At 40.4% G+C, this 23,437-nt stretch overlaps 1 protein-coding gene across 1 annotated transcript; it reads right to left on the reverse strand.

Moving 5' to 3' along the window:
* Positions 1-4,289: 4,289 nt before the first annotated feature.
* On the reverse strand, positions 4,290-22,154 carry rlf (RLF zinc finger). Its single transcript, XM_084044038.1, has 8 exons — positions 21,912-22,154; positions 17,116-17,270; positions 16,092-16,173; positions 13,217-13,352; positions 12,883-13,085; positions 10,070-10,206; positions 9,625-9,766; positions 4,290-9,274 (listed from the first exon to the last, which is right to left on the reverse strand). Exons 1-8 carry the CDS (start codon positions 22,110-22,112, stop codon positions 4,496-4,498), a joined length of 5,835 nt encoding a protein of 1,944 aa, XP_083900164.1. The 5' UTR covers positions 22,113-22,154; the 3' UTR covers positions 4,290-4,495.
* Positions 22,155-23,437: the final 1,283 nt, after the last annotated feature.

Consider the following 23,437-nt stretch of genomic DNA (forward strand, 5'->3'; position numbering starts at 1 on the left):
AAATGCTTGTCAGGGTGGGGTCCCTGGGGGTCACAGCCTGAAAAGGTTGAGAACCACTGGGTTAAATCATCTCGTTTAGGATGAAATATATAAATGATTTTATGAAAAACTTAATCTTGGATCTTTGAGCCTATATAATATAGATTTATATAATGAGCCTATATAGTTTAGATTGCTTACATGCCTTTCTATGTCAAATACAAGATCATATTAATTAATGGGAAGTGTGTTAAAGGTGACAAAAGAATATTTACTGGATTAACAATTGCATTTACTATTTGCTGCTGTTCATCATTTTCTCATATCTGTTGACACATCAGTGGCCAAAGATGATTTATGTTTAAAAGTTAACATTTAACTAAAATAGGTTGTATAGCCTACCGGTACATTGACATTTTAGAGTTGCTGTATACAATTACACAACCCAATAGCTATCTCCCACAACCCAATATTTTGCACTTCTGTACTGGTGGAAAGGCAATGGGGTAGACAAAATCATATTGTTCCTCCTATCTGCCTATTCTATTAAGATGTTGAGTGCACGGTAGCGCTGTCGCCTCACAGCTAGAAGGTCCTGGGTTCGATTCCCGCCAGGGACGCTGTGGGCGCTGGGGGCGTGTTCTCTCCTCCACGTCATCGGCGCCCATACCCTAGGTGGGGTTGGTGAAAGGGCCTACTCTGTGTGGAGTTTGCATGTTCTCCCCGTGTCTCTTAATACCCTCACAAAAACATGTAGTAATCCTGGTCATTATACTGCCTCCCCCTGGTCAGCCGGGGCGCCTGATGGAGGAGAAGGGAACTGGTTGGAATAACGTGTTCCTTCCACGCGCTATGTCCAACCAGGGAAACTCCCCCCTGTCGGGTGATAAGAAGCGGCCTGCTTGCTCCTCATGCATTGAAGGAGGCATGAGCTTCAGCTTGTGCTCTCCCTAGGCTGGCAGAGGGTAGGTAGTGCCCAGGATTACATAGGCAATTGGCACTGGGTGAAAAAATGTGGGTTACAAAATCGTGGGATAAAAATTATAAAAAATAAAAAAAAGATGTTGAGTGCAAATAAGGTCATGGTTCATCCTCTGTGGAGTTCATCCTCTGCATTTGCACATATACAGTTACTCATCTTAACTATGCTTTTAAATAAATGTAATTTACATTTATGCATTATGTAAAGCACTTTGAAATATAGTGGGAATTGTGGCCCAAGGGTGGCATTACAGGATCATGGGATCAACAAAATCAGTAGGGTTCAAGAAGGTGCACATCAAGTGTGTGAGATTTCAGTCCTTCAGCATTACCCCATTTTCTCTCACTACACTCTCTTACATTTTCTTACTCTTATCAGTCCTGTCTAGACAGTCTATCCCTTCTCGATGACCTATTCCCCCTTCTCTGCGGAGAGCCCCAGCCACCATATTCCTAAAATATGTTGGGTGTGAAGGTTCTGGAAACCTCATCAATAATAGGTGGCTGCGCTGCTGGAAAATCAGCACCTGAGCCTGGGGCTATAGGGTAGCCATATGTTCCCTGGCCTGGAGGTACAGAAAGATAAGGTCCCTTATAGGGACAGCAGGAGAATATATATACGTAAATTGCTACTGGTTGGACCCCCAGTGGCCACTTGCTGCATGGTAGCAACCTCCCAGGGGGAGAAAGACAATAGGAACAAATAAGTGGAAGCCTTACCTTTGGATTCTGAAGCACAGCGGATATCCAAATTATGGAAGCCCACTGCCACCGCTCAGTAAAAATAAATCTTTTTTTGTATCTTGCCAAGCAGAGCAGCCCTCACACCTACCAGATGTCTGTCAAAGATTGACAGGACCAGAACATAATTATGTCTACATCTTGGGCACTTAATTGGGAGTCTATGTATGGATACATTTTAGCCAGTTTCTCCTTTGAGTAGTGTAACCCATTGGTTCTCAAAGTGGGGTCCGGGGACCCCCAGGGGTACTTGAGGGGGTACCAGGGGGTCCCCAGCTAAATGATGGACAGGAGCCAAATGGACCCTTGTGTGTCTGTAACTCTGAGTGTACAAATGGAACCAAATGGACCATTTGGTTCCATTTGTACACTCTCAGAGTTAAATTAACATTGCTTAAAGGCCATTAAATGGGGTCCGTAGCCTAATGCATGTCAAACTGGGGGTCCTTGAAATTAAAATGGTTGAGAATCACTGGTGTAACCGATGAAAGGCCTTAAACTGAATAAGACCATGTCTAATACAAAATGGTGAAGTATGGATAGTGATACACTCAATACTATGGTTCCAGATGGCATCTGGGATCTCTTTACCTCAGGAGCCCCAGTTTGATACAATATGCATCTGTGGGACCCCAATTTACACAGTGAAAACTCTAGGTGCAGCTCCAGGTTTGAGGGGACTGAAAAAACAGACATGGATATGATGACGAGCAACGAACAGCAGTGGTAGGTGTCCCTGGACTGTCCACTAGATGTCACCCATGTGTCACCTTATGTTTCCGCATTCATTATTTTAAGTTCACCTGGGTCATAACATTGTATTTATATTTTCTGTCCTTTGTTCAGTCTCTGTGAGGGCCAATGTTTTCCTCCTGCTGCCTAATATTTATTCTATGTCTCAACTCTACATAACACTTTTCAATGTTTTAATAATCTTATTAGGGGACAAAAAAATTAGTGAGATTCATGTGCAAACTATATCTCATAGTACTCATGAATGACACAAGAGTCTCCATTTAGTGTCTGAAACAGATGAGACCATTTCCATGCTTCACAATAACTGAATATTTTCACAAACCTATCTTTTCAGTCAAATTACCCACCACCATCTCTAGCGAATACAGGCGCCCACCCATGTTTTCACCCAGCGAAGGAACATTTGTTTACAACTGAACTCAAATACAAAAATGTTAAATAATATACCAATAAATTCCGTCCATCTAATGATTAACACCCAGAACCGCTGAAAAATTGTCATGCAGAGGATGCATGTCTACAGATGATTCCTTTGCACATATCCTATTGTAATTAAAGAAGCCCATTTAGTCCAGATAAAGAAGGTTTCACAATCATCAAGACACCACTTTCATGCCAATGGATTATTGGAATGCATGCAAAATCCCTGGAATGTCAATCTCAAGGCCAGAGATAACGGGAATTATCACACCGAGGACAAAAATATAACCTTGTGTCATGTCCAGTGGATGAAAACATTAAAACTTTGAGTCAATTATAATTTGAATGTGTCATTGTAGTGTAGCTTGATGTGTACAGTATCAACACTGCCAGAGTTAAGGATCTTTTTTTCTTTAGTACCACCCATGTTAAAAATAAAGACCATCATGGTACTACGAGATGTTTGGATGAAAGCACTTGACCAGATGCACAACCACGAGTGGTTACGAAGGCAGGTCCAGATGGCCAAGATCAAACAGCTTCGTCCAGCGTGTGTTTAAGGCAAATACATCCATTCAATTCACAAGTCTGCTAAAAAGGTCCCTTGAAGGAGCAGATGACAATGGGTAAAGAATAGCAGCAGTTCCCCATTTGGTTTAATTTAATGACGGTCTGAAATGCATTCTAATCTGAATAAATTAGGAACAACTTGGAATTGAAATAATGCTATATTTACATTGTTCGATTATGACCACCTAACAAATTTGCTTCTTACCCATATAAAGAAAATGAAATAAATTCCAAAAGGGATCTGTTCAAACATTTATTTTTTTTATAAAGAGTTACATACATTTCAGGCAATATCTGCCAACTGCACCCAAACACTGTCTTGATACAAAGTAAAATGGAAATTCAACATATTCCCCAAGTACTTTACAGTGGGAATAACATTTTCAAACAAGTCATTGCCATAGGCTAGGCTACTGACCTGTTTTTCTATAAGTAATCTGAACTTTTGTACAACATGTAAGCCTATTTCATTTTTGATAATTATGAGTTAACTGAAATGTGAATTCAGAATCAATAAGGGTTTTGTCATTTTCATACCTTTTGAAAAAAAAAACAGTGCCATGATATTTAAAAAAATATACATGGTACTCACTTGTGTGAGTTAAAGGAGGAGTTCATCCAAAAAATGACATATTTTCTATCAATTGCACACCCCATGAAGCCTTGAATTCATGGATTTGTTTTTGTGGCATTCCTAAGCCAATAATTTGATGACCGGGTGTGTATCCGGTAGGAGACACAAATAATCTACTTTGTGTCTCCTACCGGATACATTAGCCGGTAGGAGACAGGAATCAAATTATTGGCTTAGGAATGCCACAAAAACAAAAATAAATCCATGGATTCAAGGCTTCATGGGGTGTGCAATCGATAGAAAATAAGTAATTTTTTGGGTGAACTCCTCCTTTAATGTCTTCAGTTTGGCAACTTAAAAGTAGTATAATACGATCATTTCGCTAATATTGTTGAAAGGGAAAAAAATATAATAATACTGTGACATAAAGTAGGATAAAAGAAGCTGCTTTTTTTCAGTAATGTTAAAAAGGTGCTAATGTAAATTATTTCCAAAAAGTAGTTTGCTACTGTTAGAATCTGAAGGGAAGACATCAGGCAGGGAGCACACTGGTCTTTCCAGGACCACCACAGATCTTTCCAGGACCACCACAGGTCTCTCCATGACCACCACGGGTCTCTCCATGACCACCACGGGTCTCTCCATGACAACCCCGGGTCTGTCCGGGCCCACCACGGGTCTCTCCAGGACCACCACGGGTCTGAGGTACTGAAGCTGCTTAATGGCCAGGTCCCCACACCCGGCTAGGGCTTTGTCCAGAATGGATTTCAGATTTTGGACTGATGTGAAATCCCCAGTCATGGCAAGGGGCTTCACTAGTGGGGGGCGAGTGCATTTGCTGCGGTTGAGTGTGATTCCCAACCGGTTGTTCTCCTTGACAGAAAAACCGCGTCTGAAAGAGTCACGCTTTTTAAGCGATGTCATTTCTTTATCCATAGGACTGGTCTCTTGTATGAACTCGAGAAAAGAGGACTCAAAGCCTATAGGCTTGTAGGTGGCAATGTCAAAAGTACGAGGTGGGGGGCAGTGAGGCTGGGCATCCTTCTGATTGGAGGATTGCTCAGACATCTCATTTTTACGTTTCAGCGGTTGGCGCACTGGAGGGTTGGGCACATTGCTGCCATCTTTGCTGACCGATGCGCCTTGGAAGCACTCATCAATAGTGATGCGTAGTGAGGATGGTGGGGAGAGATCAACAGTGTCAGCAGGAAGAGGCATGTTAGATTTCTGCCTTCTTGGTCGCTCCTCACGGAACAAACCATTTTGTGTTGTGGCAGCTGGCTCTTCATTGTGCCCACCAGTGCTTGGTTCACCATATAGCACGTCATCAGCACCAACCAGGACATTATTTCTCTCTACAGGAAGTGGCTCCTCCTCTGGGAAGCCCAATGTCTCATGGTTATTCTTAGCCAATGTGTCTGTATTGATGGAATGTAGGCTCATGGGTGTGGGTAGTCCCCCTGGTTTGTCTGGTTCTGCCTGATATTCCATTTTACGAACCCCATTGGGTGCGCATGTTGCAGTAGAGGTTGACCGGGCTGATTTCCTCTGTATCAGTTCCTCTAACTGTTCTGCAGTGATAACAAGCTTGTCCTCATTCTGAGAGAAATAATCTTTATGCATACGGTGAACACTTTCGTAGTGACGTTGAATGCTCCTTACATACTTCACAACCGAATCACAATCCTGAACCATGCATGGGTAGATCATCGATGGGTCTTGGCACATCTGTAATGCCTCCTCATGAGATCGGTAGATAAAACAGTCATAGCGTTTCTTTAGATCTCTTTTAGATTTCGGTTTTATACTTGGGATATCAATTTTTTTTTCTTCAACATCCTCCTCACAGGTCACCTCTGAATGGGCATCCTTTTCAGACTCAGGACTATCTAATGGAGGTTCTTCTTTCTGGGGACTAGGGGGTGCAACTATAAGCTTCTTTTGGCATCCACTGATTGACTTCTTGTGAGTGCTCTGCAGACGCAACACAAGTGAGTCATAGTATCCACAATTGGGGGAATACAGAAGATGTTTCTTAAGTGCGTTGGCATTAATGAACACTCGCATACAGCCTTCATACTTGCATCGCAATGGCTCTGGTGGTTGGCAATGAAAGTCACGAGTGTGACGCACCAGGCTGCTTTTCAGGTGGTAAGAGGCATTACAGTTGGCAAAGTGACATTTGTATTGGGGCTGAGGTTCGTCTGAGTGTAAGACAGGCCTCTTTTTTCCAGGGTCCTTCCTTTCTTCAGAGGTGGGATGGACATCCAAGTCATTTTCCAGCAAGAGTTGTGAGCGATTATAGTGATGCACACTCTGTAGGTGTCGGACAAGCCCTCCCTGGTTTGAGAAAGCAGCATCACAGTCCTTAACTACACAATGGAAAGGCTTGTTGAATTTGGATAATATATAACACAAATTACCTTTAGATACCAACCGTCTTGTTGCTCTGCCCTGGTATGAAGTTCCATCCTCATTTTCGACCTTTTGCTCACTGCCGTCACCACTACCCTGCTCTCCATCCCCCACCTCTGCTTCATCCTCTCCTTCCTCAACAGCGGGATTGTCGACGTTTTTCACATTTTCTCTTCCCGTCACACTTGGCCTTCTTATTTTGTAGCTCTGCTGATAGCTGGGAACCTCTTTTTTCTTCACTTTAAGTCTATCTTTAACTAAAGATAGAGATGTGTGCATTGTAGGCTCTGTGGTTTTACTTCTAGGCTCTGTGGTTTTACTTCTGTCAATCTTTACAGACACATTGTCTACTATGCCCACTGTAGCTTTGTTAAGATTATGGACCTTAATATAGTGATCCTTCAATGCACGCATCGCTCTATGAGTCTTAGAGCAGATTTGACACACAAAGGGTCTAAAGGAAGTGGTTTTAAAAGAAGTCATCTCCTTGGCCTGTTTCCTGGTGCGGCCATGCACCATGTTATAATGACGCGATAAGCTGTAACTCAGTCCAGTTTTGAAGTCACAGTCTTGAAACTCACAGACATATGGCCTAGTGCCAGGCAATTCAACATTGTTTATTTTGCCATTTTCTGATGCTTGCTCTGATTTTAGGTTCACCCTCTCCTCACCCACGTGTGGAGGCTTCTTAGGAAGCAATACAACTGGGGAATTGGCCATGATAGCCTGGTGGAGAGAGTCTTGTGACACATTGTTCTCTGAGGTAGAGGGCTCACATGGGCCATTGTGACAGGTAGAAGAGTTCAGGTCCAATTTGCTGAGTCCAGTTAGTATCTCCCTTAGAGTATCAGTGTGTGCAAGGTTTGAAGTCTCATTGAGGCCGAGATGAGGGGTTACTTTTCTTTCTTTCCCTGCCTCAGTGGATGGAATTGGATTTGCAAGATCATATTTTACCTTTTCCTCAGTGTTCAGCGGAGTTCCCGAATTTATCTTTTTGGATTTTGAGCCTCGCTCTTTGTCATGTTTGTGTTCTTTGTTCTCCAACTTGAGGTGCTCTGGGTGGGCACATTTCAGATGTCTCTGGACATCTCTGGCTCTGGAGAAGGTCATGCCACACTTCTCAAATCCACAGGTGAACTTGCTTCCATCAAAACACACAGCCACTGAGGTTATCATACCCTTGGGCTCTTTGCTGCTGGATGACTGCGATGAGGAGGCACAACTGGTTGAGTGAGAGGTTAGGTTGTCACCATTGACCAACTCCTCTGTCTTAGAATCCACACACTTCTTAGAGCTGGGCATCTCAGTGACTGTCTGAGGAAGTTTCTGTTTAGCTCTTTGTTTCTCAAAGTCATCTTCAGAGAAAACAATGCTATGTGTGGCTAAATGCTGGATTAATTCTTTTTTGGATAAGTAGAACCTGTTACATTCTGGACTAGTGCAGTTAAATGCTGCATCTCGGAAATGCTGCGCTTCATGGTGGTACATCTGTCCCAAGTCAGCAAGAGTAACATAACAACCTTTGAGCTCACACTGGTAGTTCAGCTGATAGCCATGTGTCTGTTTATGCGTGACAAGTTCATTAGAAGATTCAAACTGAGCACCACAACCTATAACCACACACATGTAAGGTTTATCACTGTTGTGCACTCTGCGATGTTTGCGGTGGTGGTAAGCAGACATGAAATGGCGTCTGCAAAACGCACACTTCTCCCGCTTATCTCTCATTTCAAGGAAATGTTTCACATTGTCATCCTCCTTGTGCTCAGACTTCAAGTGGATAGATAGGTACTTGGAATGTTTAAAGATCTTTGTGCAGTGAGTGCCTGGGCATGGATATTCATCCCGGTTCTGCAAGTTAAAGTGACTGTGGATGTAATCAAAGGTGACATGCTCATCATCATCCACCGGTTTCAAATGGACATTTTTCGTTTGTTGAACAAGGTGCTGCAGCACATCCGGATCATGTGTGGACTGGTAATAAAGCATAACAGAGGGGTCAATGGTGATCTCGCCTGGCTCAATGTCATCCTCCTCCATCTGTTTCTGCAAATCTTTCTTTTTCTTTCCATCATTTGTAGAATTCTTTACTGGATTCTGCATGTGTTGTTTCAAGTGAGGAACAAGCTCCTTTCTGCTGGGAAACCTGGCCATACAGACTGGGCACTTGTGGCCGTTGTCTTTCTCATGCCGTCTGGAATGGGTAAGGATTTGCTTTTCAGAAACTAACTTCTTGCAAAGCCGACAGTATAACTTCATTTTCTTGGTCTGATGCGATTCACCTAAACTTTCTGCCTTATCAGACGATTCCTTTTTGACATCCATGTTGTCATTTTGATCATCAATATTGCAACATAACTCCTTCTGATGCTCAGGTTCTACAATCTCCTGTGTTTGTTGCAGTGGCTCATGTTTAACGCCTGTCAAGCTTTCCACCCCACCCTCCTCCTCTTCTCCCTCTGACTCAGGCACCAGCCCTAGGAGGGAGATGCAGTGATATTTCAAAGTTTTCCAGTCCCAGAATTCAGGGTCAAAAGGCCAGTACGCTTTGAGAGCAAGGAGAAGCTCACAGCGCAGCGAGTTTGGGATAATTCCATTTTCTTGGTCATACTTCTGGTCGGGGCGCAGGTACAGTTCTTCAAGGCAGCCAAAGATCTCTTGACAAGGGCCAAGGAGGAATACTGTGAGTTGGCAGGCACGCAACACCTCAAGGTCACCTGGAAGAAGGCCGCAAACTGTCTTGCAGACAGAGATCCTCGTATCCGAGTCATTTTGCTTTGGAAGCTGGAGAGCTTTAACACAAAGCTCCACTGATGAAGCTAGTCCCAAGTCTTCTGCCTGAAAAGAGAGTGACATCTTATTAATATCCAGCAGTTGTTCGGAGATCGAAGACATCAACTATTATAACTGAAATGGTTATATGGTCATACTGTTGGCACGGTCATTACGCTCAGGACACTAAATACCAAAGTCCTATTCATTTCATTACACTAGAACAGTGTTTCTTAAAACTTAATAGAATACATTTCATTTAAAATTTAGACCCACGGCCGTAGAAACACACTTAATTGTGGATACACCAGAAATGGAACATAAGCCATTTTGGATCTACGGCCATGCTTAGGTGTCAGAGATGCTTCATAATTTAACCAAAATATCAAAATGGAAAAACAGTTTCCTATTCTTACCTCTGTTCGTATAACTCGGACCAGGTACAACAAATGGTCGACCGTTTTGGCAATGGCACCTAGCTGAAGGCACCGCTCCAAAAGAGATTCCGAGGAAGGGTCAATCCTCCTCTGAAGCTTACTCCACAACAGTGTCAACTCCCTTTGGACAAGATGAAAACACAGTCAGGCTTAGGCTTGATTTAGACTTTGTTGTACAATAGTGTCGTGCACTGAAAATAAGCTCACAACACCGACGTGCAACAAAGTATCACTCAGGCTTTCATTTATACTTTGCAGCACACCCACGACATATCAGCACATGTAACCAGCTCTGTATGACTACACCTCATAATACACCAAATGAAGGCTTTCTAAACATGGAGGAAACATAGAAACTGTATGTATTGACTTGCTTTCACACACCACAAACCTAATACGACATCATATTATACACAGTACACACCAGGAGGAGTAAAGGCTTTGCTGCTGAAGCTGTTGTGTCAGGAAAGTGGTACACAGAATGAAGGCTGTATTCTCCTCCCCTTCTGTCTCCATGTTACATGTGATCTCCAGCACATCCTTACAGTCAAGTCTAGATATCTGTTATGAGACAAGAGGCAGGCAGTTGTGAGCATTTGTTTGTGTGCTGGTTTTTGATTTGCTGTTCTTGAGCCCCCAAAAAAACTGAAAGTAAAACTTTAGAAATACAATGAAACTAAGTATAAATAAGAATGTTAAGATGTGTGTGTGTGTGTGTGTGTGTGTGTATGTGTGTGTAAAAAAATACTAATAATCTGAAATCCTCTTCCTCTGGTGATGACAGATCTTCCAAAGCGGTAAATGACAATAAGATATTGAGCAAAACAGATGGTTTGAAACTTAATAATTGATTCAAGTCATAATTTGTAACATCCATTTTAGTTGTCTTATTGACAGCACCTCTAGTAGCTCTGTTGTCGATTAGAACTGCGATTCCCAGAATTCTGTTAACTAATTTGGGAAAGTACCACTCCAAAGCTGCAGGGTCCTAACACAGAGGATAGAACCAGTATGCCTCAACTTTAAAATACATAAATAAATGCATTTCCAGTACATTTCCGTGTCGAGGGGCAGAAACTTTGGCAAAAAATTGTTCATGTGGAATTCAGCGGAAAAATATACCAGTGAAAGATTATATCAAAATTAACTTGTTTAATTGAAAAGGCCACACAGTATTTACTTTAACAAGCCTTTTACTAATCTCTCTGAGGTGTGTGACCCTTGGTAAATCACCAGGAATATTATTTGTAATGTTCCTATATTATGTGTATATAGATATCTTGATATTTTTATTTTCTCTCCGATATGCTTATTTAATGTTTTATTTCTTACTCCCTACTCTCCCCGCCAAAAACACTATTGCCACTAGCCTATCCTAATATCATTCACATTTCACAGGACTGCACAACATGATGGGGAACAAAAATAATAGGCACAAGAGGTTGCTCACATCTTGCGTGTCTGATAGTAAAATTAAAAAAAATTAAAAAGTAAAATAAGATGTGGGCATCTTATACTGTACAAAACTGGCAGGACATCCAACGGGTGAATTATGTCATCGTCCCTTCTGTAAATCCTGTTCTGCTAGCGGGAATTTGATCAAGCGAGACAAAGACAATGAACTCACATGGAAAATAAGAGAGAAGCGAAAAATATGGTCTGGCCTAACCCTATGGTATGGTAAATAAGGTCTCTAAAATAACTGCTGGCCAAGAATTACAGACCCCCTGGTATAGGGGTAAACAGTTGAAGAACACCAAATATGCACTACTGTCTTCAGAGATATTGGCAGCCAACGACAAAACTGAAGCCAATCCGACAGCTGCTGCTATCAAAGATGGAGATAGTGTGCCCCCTCCTGGAATAAAAGAAACTAAGGAGATCTCCTTAAAATGACAAGTCAAAGTACATCATCAACTGCGTCTCTCATGCCTGAGAGTACATTGATTAAGAGTTAGTTGACACATTATCTTCAGGAGCACAACCTGGATGCAAACAATGAACCGTTGCACTGGTGTCAGGGTTCCCACACATTTTTACCAATTCATTTAAAAAACATTTCTACAATATTTGACTTGATTTCTAGGCCTATATGACACAATAATGAGGCTCTTACTTACAGTATGCTATGCCGCAAGGGTTACTGTGTTAATGTACATATAGTATTACAAAAGAATTAAGCATAGAATGGTATACTATGGTCAGGAATTTCATGACCGTGGGAACCCTGACGGGTGTTACCGAGATAACCAGAATCAACTCGCTACCTTTTGATAGGAATACGTGCATCTGCAGAACAAGCACTGCTGTTTAGTACAGTCGGGAACTTAGTCACTCCTCTCCACTCATGCCTTCAAGGTGCTCCAAGTGAAATATTTTTGTTAAAACAAAAAGGTTTGTTTACATTTAAGCTCCATATTCTGATAGTAATCATTGCTATAGTGTGTTTGTTTAGCTCTTTAAAAACACTTCTATTAGCAAAAATGAATTTGTCAGACTGCAAATAAAGACGATCAAATATCAAGTGAAAACTGCAGTTGAAAGGACACAAACTGGATAACGGCCAAATCTACAAATGCAGGTGCCTCCACCCTACCTTGTTTTAAACACCATGAATTTTAACTTTTCCTTCTTTTTTGTGTGTTTTTGGTCTCCCCTTCCTCTCTTCTATGCCAAAACATACTCCAGTTTGAGCACTCAGGCTTTCAACAGCATATCTGGGGTTTTATGTAAATTGGTCTCAAAACAGGCCAAACTGATTTGGCCCCGAAAGTGACGTCACTAGCGGTACAATCCCTCCTGTTTTTCAGTTCCAACTTAGGAAGAAAAAAAAAACGTTTGAGGAACATAAACAATATGATATTAAATATTTAAAAAGAAAGAAAAATCATGGTGTAGATCCTTTAATTGGGGACGGTGCTTTTTTCTCTCAAGTGACACTTGAGAGAGTTACACAGTTGCAAACTGCATGATTACTACTGCCTAACCTAACATCCGTTAGGCAGTAATCATGCAGTATGACATTAACAGATGTTAGTCAGTAAAACAAGGAACCTTGTGGACTACTGGACTTAAAGAAGTTGAAGGAGGCTCAGCAATTGTTAATTGATCAAATAAAAGAGTGTTTTGCAAACATTTTCAAAGGTTGGTTAAGAATTTGAATGTCAACATTATGAATTAAGCATCAAACTATTTGATACAGCCTTACATGATTCCCATCCTAGATGTCATTAATACCTCTGTGATGGCCTCCTCACTGGGCAGCAGATGGCATAGCAGGGAAACGTAGGTATGACGGAAAGTGGCTTGGTTGGAGATGAGGCAACAGTCAGTACAGGCTTTAGCAAGCACTACTGCCTTGGTCACCTCGCCCATCTTCTCCAGGTGCTTCACTCGCATTTCCATAAAGCCCTCCCCCTCTAAGCTTATGTATGCATCAACTAGGGAGAGAGGGAGAATAGAAAGGCAATGAGAAATATGGGATAGGGTGAAATAATGTCACAGACACTACAAACCACCTCCCACACACCATATCAGAATCTAAATCTTGGCATTCAAGTGAGATACCAACCTTCTTCTGGACTGATATGCTGACCGGTGAACAGGGCAGTAAGGACTTGGTTGCACCATGCTCCACCCTCTCCGGTGATTTGGAGCAAGGCTTGGAGGTCTGTGCTCCCATAGTGCAGCAAGTTGTCATGTGCAAGCTGCAATACACAGAAGGTAAAGATTATGCTCATGCTTCCACAGTGACTCAGGCATTACTTCTGCTGTCAAAACACTGGATTTATTTAGTGGTCTTTATTGGACCAAACTGCGCATGGCTGACGGTCTTTGAAGTACCAATGTGTACAGCCTGAGCTCAGGCTGTACACATTGGTACTTACTTAGAATGTGTACCTACATTGAGCACATAGATGATCACACCAGCTCATCTAAATGAGCCAAAACACATTCTATATTCATGACATGACAGAAAAACAGCAGTGCTTTTCCTGCGATTCAAATGGGAGGCATGCGATAATCCGACAGACCTTTTCTCCGACAATGTGGCATCCGCGTGCGGTTAGGGTTAGGGTGCGGTTTTGGTTCGGGTTTAGTATTGAAACGTCGGAGCGCTGCGCTGTCGGAGGAATGCGCTGTCGGACTAACGTACTGCACCCGATTCAAATGACATGATTATTTTCCGGTGGGGATGGAATTTAAAAGTCTTGCCACCAGACAAACAACAACAAAGAATGGGGGATTTGGACAGGTCGACAACTATAAACTTTTTCAGTGTTGGCTGCTGTAGGCAGCGCAGTGGCAGAAGCAATCAATGGACTGACAAAAACACAGAGGATTTGGTCCCTAAATAATTCGGAACTGGTTTTGACATTCCAAAACCTACACGGTGCAAACAAAGTTTATTTGCAAAGTTTGCAACGACAATGTTCGAACGTCACTCAATGTTACCGTTTAGCGTAACAACAGCGAGGGGTCCGTCCCAACATAAAGAGTGCACCAGAAGAGCTGTAGCTCACAGCCTAAACTGCATTTGAAAATGAGGGTTTCGTGACACTGCTCAAAATAGTTGCTCTTATCTGCAGTAGTCCTAAGTCAGTAAGTTACTATCTATATATATATATATAGATATCAATCTACATACATACATATACATGTTTTAATGCCACAACCCCATTTTACAGGTGTAATGGGAAATATGAAGTTGTTCATTTGTATAATATTTGCAGTATATTGCTCCATACTGTTCTGACTGGTCACGTCAAGCTAGGGTGTGAGTGGCACATTGACCTGAAGGCCTGTCTTGATTCAATCAACCATTTTGCAGATCAATGGCCACGGGTGATTCTTTTGTTCTGACCAGGGTGTCGGCTGGGGAGTTCCCGTCTAAGCTGGGCAGCGACAGCCAGGGACCTGTTTCACGAAACCTAGATGCCAGATGAACCCGGGATTTATCAGCCATCCTGGATGAATTTATCTTGGTTAAGCGATTAATCGGTTTCAGCCGAGTTATCTCGTCAGATTAATTTAGCCAGTTATCCTGGATATGTTTATCCATGAATCGGTTTCATGAAAGCAATGCCACATTAGTTACCATGGAGATTTATTCTTAACTCATCCTGGTGCCTTTACTGTTCATTAAGCTGTCAATCTGATCACAAACCATTGAGTTTTTCACACTTATTCCATTCGTATGTGTTTATTTTGCCTTATGTTTAATAGCCTGCATTACAATAACTTCGGTACACATTGCCATTAAATCTAAGCCCTATACTTCATTGTACATCAAATAATGAAAATAAATAGGTTGCACAACTTCATCATGACCGCTTGTGAGTTTGCAGATTGGCTATTTGTTATGCTAATTATTTGTGAAGTCAGACTATGTTAGACCATATGGGCTATCAATTTGCTAGGCCTCTGCCTATTTGTGGAATATACCTGTATAACTGCATGCCACAATCAGTGGAGAGAACATACAGGAATATCTATCAATGAGTCTTTATACCAGTGAGATTTTTTTTTATAGCTTCTGTCAGATTATTGGCAATAATCGATTGCTATGGATTCTTTTTATTGATCTATCCTGACGAGTTATTGGATTACTTTCGTTCGTTGGGTTTGCCTTATGAACGTGTGGAGACGCAAATGCATGTGTGGGTTACAGCAAAGTACAATATTGAGCGTAGCGGAGATGCCACTTGAATTTAATTACCAAATTAGTTTGGTACTGTGCTAGATCGGAGTGATCTATTCAAATAGATTTATACAAAACTAGGGTTGATCTTTCAAAACATGCAATTCATTATTTAGGAAACATAATAGTTTAATTAGTAAAATGCATCTTACAACCATACTTTTTTCACGTTTACACCTACAGCCGATCTAGCCAATCTACAAGTTTGAGCTTGTAGATCGGCTATTTTTGCTGAATGTTCCCCCAGAATAAGTTTCCTGGGGTGCAAGTGGTTAAGGTCCTTAACTTAAGGAGAATCGAATACATCCCGTTTATTTTTATAATTTGTATTTTTAAGTAAAAATGAATACTTTACTGATTGCTATATATTATGCTTTAAAGGGGAATTTTGGCGGCGACGGTTTTCTTACCTTTTCTATGATGTTATGATATCTTAGGATGAATGGTACATAGAAAAAACGCTTACATTTTGGGAAAGTGAAAAACGGGCATTGTTGTTTGGTGCATATTTTCCATAACAATGGGGGACATTTTTGGCGATCTCACAGCGTCACAGCCATGAGCAGTGGTATAAAAAACTGGCGAATAAAGATATAATTAAAAAGCAAAACAAATCGATGGTATTTTGGTATTCGGCCAAGTGATTCCTTATTATAGCCAAGAATTTTCACTTCGGTGCATCATCATCACTAATATTTTCTTTACAATTTCTTCTATCTACCGTTTTGAAGAACGGGTACTTTACCTGGACAGCATGGTGAAACTGATCCCAAGCTTCATACGGGATGTCATTTTCAGGCACTGACAGCAGCAATTCAAAACAGCTCCTGTAAGCACAAAAGTGAAAATGTGTTCCCTCAGGCATGCATAATTAGGTCCCCAGTCAATGGACCCTGCAATTTTACCACACTACAGGGGCATTTAAGTTTGCTTATAATTCACATAAGCTTATATATCTCAAAAACACTCCCGTCTATTAGTAATAAAACAGTTCTACAATATTCAGCAGACAATTTAGTTTTCTCCCAGAATTCCACGAGTTGGGTTATTAGAGAGATACGGAGCCTACTAACCTACAGTTCAACAATAAATTGCTTTGAATTTAAATAACATGCCTTTTATGTACATTATTTGCTATTTAATGAGAAGTGCTGTGTGTATTACAGCCTTGTGTAACATTACACATAGCAATAATATTGTTATTTTCATTAAAATAAATAATATTAAGCTTTAATATTAGTTATCGTATCGGTATGAGGATATATACAAATATATATATATACAAATATATACATATACATATATCTAGTAAGGGCTATCACCAGTGTATTCTCTCAGAAATAAATAAAGTATATTAGGCCTGTCCCCTGAAAGTCGACGAATCGAATAGTCAGTCGAGACCACCTGCACCAGCGACTACTGTATCTGCAAAATAGCTCTTTGATACAGTAGCGTTGTGCTCCCAACTGTATATAGTCCTACACAGGATTGTTGGCAATTAAAAGAAGCAGTCTGTCGTCATGTAGTTAACGGATTCATTGCTTTTAAATGTTCAAAACAATATTCATATGGCTCTGTTCCACTTTCCACTTGCAATTGTAGACTCCAATAAGGTCATAAAAACCTATTTTCTAAATAAAAAAAAGTTGACTTTGACGAGTCGCATTAAACTCCCGACTCAACTAGATAAATACTGAGTCGGGGACAGCCTAAAGTATATTTCATCTCATAATGAAACCTTGTTTAATGTCAAAATCATTAGTACTCACAAAGCAAGTCTCTTCAATACGAGGGCCACGCTGTCTGACTCTGGGGTGAGGTGGTTCCTGGCGGCAGCAAAGCAGTTTATGGACAGGCAGTAGACCTCCAGCAGAGGCAGACCATGTTCTACTGAGTTTCTGCTCCCAGCATAGTGCATTAGTGCCTATAAACAAACACAGACATTAGAGTTGGGTCATAATATTTGTCTAGCTGTCCAACAGCCAACTAGTCAAATAGTAGATCGTTGCTGTCGGAAAAAAAACTTAACGTATCTCCATATTTCAACTTTTTATGTTTTGTGTTGTAAATGAGTGACCTACTTCGTCATAATACAGTATCACACAAAAGTAGCAAAATAGAAGATCTACAAGCTTGTGAGCTCATAGAACTATTTTTTTTAACAAAAAAAGTAATTAACTGTGTCTCTGGGTTTTATAAATATTGAACCAATGAAAGTATTAACAAGTGCTTGTGACTGAATAATAACTACTTTGTTTGGATCCATGGGGGAACACAGGTTCTTTTTTCTATTTCTTGAAAATGAACCGTTTTGGACATATGTGGACAGCAACGATATCTCTATTTGTCTGGACATTGTGTTCAAGTGCCCCTCAAAAGTATATAACACAGATAGTTTCTCATTTTTAATTGGGCTGTCAGTTGCCCATGTTCAGATCAGTTTGTTATGTTGTGGCTACAAGACGTATGACATGGTAAGGTATGCTCACTAGATGAAGGTCACAAGAGCAGGATGTCATGGGTATAGCAATGTAATATGCTACCTTCATCCACTTGTAGACAGGATCTGAAAATCTAAAGGGCCGTCAAACTTCCTGAGTGCAGCAGGGCAGCGCACGCCCCCTCCCCCCCCCCGCACACAGTACTGTTAATCTTAACCTCCCCCGACCCAAATGTTTAGTTGCACTAGTGAGAGCATAGGGTTCTAAGGATGAAAATGTTGGTTCATTCAAAACACTTTGGCCCAGTTCAGTGTAGCTAGCAGGGCTTTTACACTCTTAGACTTATTAGTGAACTTTGCATTTGTTTATCACTGATAGAGTCACAAAGATGGCAAGATTAGATGAGAGGGGTTGGACACCCATGAGAGATGCCAGTCTAGACCCAATTGCTCCCAGCTGACGTTCTGTCTTGTGTGAGGTTCTCCTGATTAGGCCTAAGGGTATTCAAATGTAAGGCATCTACTAACTATAAAAACACCTGACACAGGCAGGCTTGGGTGTCATTAGAATTTTTTTTTTAAATCACATTGTAATTGCTTGCAAGGCTTTTGTCATCATTAACCCATTTAGACCTGGAACCCCATTACGTAACCATACCTTTCAAGCCAGGAACCCCTTTTGGGATTCTTGTTGCTATGTACAGTATATAGCAACATATTTTTTTGTAATTTTGGAATAAATATTTGATGTTTTTCAGAAAACTTGAAAAGGGTCAGGATTTAGAAGGCAAATTTAAAATCGGCCTCAGGTCTAAATGGGTTAAGTAACTTGAGTTTAACTATTAAAAACAAATGTGAAAAACAAGTAAAGCTAACCTCATTGCCGTTTACAAAGACAATGTTTTCAGTTTGATTATTCCAGAATGCATTTTCCAGATTTGCCTGATAATATAAAGTATTTGATATAATCTTCAATTTGATGATTCATGTTCAAACAACTAGCAAAATGTACACATTCTATTTTATAGCAAGTTAGGCTACACCAACATATTTATTGTAAAGTACATTTTTCTTATTGGTGAAAAAGATCACTGTCAATTTAGAGACATAATAGACATAAGATATAATATTGGGTATAAAAAATACCATTTAAAGCTTCAATTGTAAGATTTATATGATTTGAACCCCCACAGGAGAGACAACGTTTCTACTGCTGAGTGTGAGAGATTCTTTAAACAAATACATTTTAAACGCATATCAACCACACTGACACTGCACAGAGGTCTTGAAGTTGTCTCTACAACAAAATGAAAGTGAAAGTTATTAAGAGAATGTGAAAGTTACTTAGGGCTAAGGCTATTGCTGTTGACCTACAATACAAAAAGGTATATACTGCATATCTCAACAAAGACAAATAGTGTGTGTGTACAGTATATAGATATCATTTTGTATTTATTTTATCTTCCCAGAGAAACTTTTCGTTACGCCAACACTGTTCTTATGAAGTTTTTTAAGGCATTTAAGGCAAAGGACAACAACCCCAGACTGTCCAGCACAGCAGACAAAACAAACAGCATCTGAATATCTAAATGATGTTTGGATCGCAACCTGTCAAACGAGTCTTGGTGCAGAACTTAAACTCAACTTCACTTTATTGTGGTGCCATCAATTCAAATCAACTTCACTTTGTCACATCACAAGTTAACAAGTGTAAAGGAGTGGGTGAATTTATTTGTAAGCCACAACCTACAGTTACATTTATAAATCGTAATATAACAATAATATATATTTTTAACCCATCAAATGTACATAGTGTAAAAAAGAAATACAAAATTAAGAGTTCCTCTTTCTCTTGTTTAAATAAAAGATGGCAGATATAAAATACGTATTCAATATATGGGATTGAGATGTATTGTCAAATGTAGTGCAAAGTAACTAAAGTTTTCAAATAATTGTAGTGGAGTAAAAGTACAATATTTGCCTCTGAGATGTAGTGGAGTTGAAGTAAAAAGCATTGAAAATACTCCAGTAAAGTAAAAAATTCCTCAAAATTGTACTTGAGTACAGTACTTGAGTAAATGTATCAGTTACTTTACACCACTGCCTTTATTGCGAAAGGTAAACACAAAGCATCCCGGCTCCATCAGTATCCCAAGAGTCTCATTTGCCAGGTGGCAGACACCTTGGTGCCCAAGGTTAGTTCTAGTCTATATAACAGCTACTATTTTAATTCCCCTCAGTCTAAATATACAAGCCTTCCTCCAGGAGACCTGCCGAACGTGGTTTAATTCTGGAGACCCCCAAGAGGTATGACTCATGACATCACACAGGAATGCTTCCCATTTGAACTAGTTCAACCAACCTGTTTTACTGCACAGTCAGTGCATACATTATTAGTTAGAGCTTATTCATAAGGCTTATACTGCAGTTTTTTTAAATAACCGACTAAACTGACACTTCAATAATGATAATAATAATCAGTGGTGTAAAGTAACTAGGTACATTTACTCAAGTACTGTACTTAAGTACAATTTTGATTATTATTACAAAACATGCATTTACCACTTCAGCCTTACATACATTTAGGCCATTTGAAAATAGCCGATCTACAAGTTTTTCAAAAGATTTGTATACATTTTATATATTTGAAAACGGGACCTACTGCATTCAGCATAATGAGGACTTTCTTTTTTTTTGGTGCTTTAAGTCATTGGTTCTCAAAGTGGGGTCCGAGGACCCCCAGGGGTACTTGAGGGGGTTCCAGGGGGTCCCCAGCTAAATGATGGACAGGGACCAAATGGACCCTTATGGGTCTGTAACTCTGAGTGATTTGGTAACGGGTCCATTTGTACACTCTCAGAGTTAAATTAACATTGATTTTACTATATGAATTGGGCTTATCTTTTCAAATGGGGGTCCGCGGTCTAATAAATGTCTATTTGGGGGTCCTTGGCACGAAAAAGTTTGAGAACCACTGCTTTAAGTAGATTTATCCACCATTGGCTATTTCAAACATGATTTGGGGATAACTGGCTACTTGTGCATAATGTGCGCCCCGCCCCACACATGCACATCTCCTCCAGTTCAGTACACTGCAAAACTCACATTTTGTTTATTGTTATCTGACGTGCATGCACGGCTTGAAATATTATGAAGATGTCCATTATTAAACCCTAGTTGACAGTTCAACTATAAAAAAAAATTGCACATTTTGCAGTTTTGCAAACGAGCAAAAAAACCAAACAAACAGGGCTTCGTAAGAATTGTCAACATTGCGTAAGAAGCTTAACCACCAATGCATGAACGTTATTTGCCCAACGCATATGGCAAAAAAACATGATTTATTTGATGTGCATGATTGCAAACCGTAAAAGAAAAACAAGTATTGTTGTTATTGTTGATCCCGGTAGAAGAAGCTAGCGGGCCAAAGAAGTGCTCGGCCAGGCCGTCGTCCAGTGTTGCCATGTCCGCTTATTATCAGCTACTTTGGGCTTGTTTTTCTGGTAAGTTGCTTGTCAATATTGGTGGTTGCGGTTTTTTGGGTACTCGTAAGTGTAGTAGCTTATTTGGGCTTGTTCCCTAATGCAGTGTTTCTCAAACACAAGTCAAGGACCCCCCCCCCCCCCCCCCCCCACCCCATCTTAAAATATGTTATCCCAGGGACTGCCCATACAAGTGTGTTGTTAAACTGTTTCTATAATATTCCAATTTTTTCTTCAAGATTTTTTTAAAGCTTGTTTTGAGCTTGTATATGGGCTATTTTCAAATTGCAAAACGTTAAAGGGGAGAAGGCGGGCTCTCTTCTTTTGGGCTTGTTTTCATAGACCCAGTTGCTCGTTTCTCTCGCGAAACCTGGCAACACCGCAGTCGTCGTGTAGCAGCAGCTTGCAGAAACTAGAAAGCGAAACAACCTCGCTATGTGTTATTACCAAGCCGAAAATAGCCGATCTGCAAGCTCACAGTGCATAGCAGCGCGACGCGTTGTGAGCTTGCAGATCGGCTATTTTCACGCAACACGGACACCGCTGTGCAACTAAAGCCCAGGCTTTTTTAGCCACAGGGTTAGCATTGGGTTTTAAGCACGCACGCACCTACACACATACACACGCACACACACAACACTACCTGGCAGAAGTTGTCGCAGTATTCAGTGGAAGACACCGATGATATGTCCTGTTGTCTGAGGACGTCTTCGAAGGTTTTCAGTGTGGCCAGCAGGGTCTCCATGGCCACCAGAGTGTCCTCGGCGGTGTCCAGGGGCCGGTCGCCCCGCCACTCCTCCTCGGGCTCATGATCCGAGGGCTCAACGCTGCTGTTCTCCGCCATCTTCGCACTCCGCCACGGCGCGTATGCAGCTTTCTGTTTCCAGTGTTGCCAGGTTGTGCGAAAGAAGCAAGCAACCGGTTCTACCGGTTCTAACCGGTAGATCGGCTATTTGAAAATTGCCGATCTACAAGCTCACAACTTGTAGCTTGTAGATCTGCTATTTTCAAAAATTCTTGCAATAAAATGTGGAATATGTATGAATATATATGATGCTCCCGGCACATTTTCATGAAAATATTTGAGAACAAGTGGTTTAAATAATAATAAAACAATTTGGAAGCATGCCTAAATAAGCAAATACACTTTTAAACAAGCCCAGAATAACCGAAACCGCAACTACCTATATTTACAAGCAACTTTACAGAAAAACAAGCCCAAACCCGCTTATAATAAGCGGACTTGGCAACCCTGCTTTCTGTTTCTGTCATGTGATCATGATGTGAACCCCCCCACCATAGATATCTATGCCCCCCCACACTGGCGTCAAACCAGCTTCAATAAAAACCCAACTTCCCGTAGTTCCCGTCAAAATAAATACCAATGGTGTAAAGTAACTGTCCTGCACCTAAGTACAATTTTGAGGTATTTTTATTTTACTGGAGTATATTGTTACTACTTCTACTCCACTGCAACATCTCAGAGGAAAATATTGTAATTTTACTCCACTACAATTATATTAAAACTTTAGTTACTAGTTACTTTGTAGATCTTGATTATTATTAGCAGTTTTCCAAAACTATTTACAGTAAATAAGATAAGTCTAATAAAACCAGAAGTCTGAACTTATATTACCCATTGCAATTGCATTGTATAACCAAGTACCATGATAATACTATTTACTCCGACTTAACTTTTTTCATTCACTTTTATTTGTCACATGACAAGTTTGCATGTGTAAAAGAGAGTGTGACATTATTTTTGGTTGCTGCAAGTGTCCCACGAATTTGAGTTATTTCATAAAACATTATCAACATATTTTATATAAATATGTTTATATAAAAATAAAGGCAGAGATTACCTCAGTCAAGTAATGTAACATGATTTTTGATTAATACACATTTTATAATGATTTTTGGACTTTCACTCTGTGAATGATCCTGATATTTAGTACTATACCTTTTATGTTTTTGTGTTTTGTAAATATATTAGTATTATTTTGAAAGCAGAAGCAACTCATTTCCGACGGAGCTGTATGTATATGAAGTTGAATTGACGCACATTGACCGTGTTGTTTACTACAACAGTATTACACACTGTGTGTGGATAAAATAGACACCAATGCAAATATTAAATTAACGTGTGAGAAAGACAATTTAGTACTGTAT

The sequence above is a fragment of the Gymnoscopelus microlampas genome (genome assembly GCF_963454915.1).
Source record: "Gymnoscopelus microlampas genome assembly, chromosome: 20".
NCBI lineage: Eukaryota > Metazoa > Chordata > Actinopteri > Myctophiformes > Myctophidae > Gymnoscopelus > Gymnoscopelus microlampas.

Excerpts from the sequence above, each read along its gene's own strand:
- rlf (XM_084044038.1), bottom strand. The coding sequence starts at position 22,112 with ATGGCGGAGAACAGCAGCGTTGAGCCCTCGGATCATGAGCCCGAGGAG. Across the intron at positions 17,271-21,911 it reads ACTGCGACAACTTCTGCCAG|GCACTAATGCACTATGCTGG; the intron begins GTAGTGTTGTGT and ends GTTTGTTTATAG. Across the intron at positions 10,207-12,882 it reads GTGAGGAGGCCATCACAGAG|ATATCTAGACTTGACTGTAA; the intron begins GTATTAATGACA and ends GTCTCATAACAG.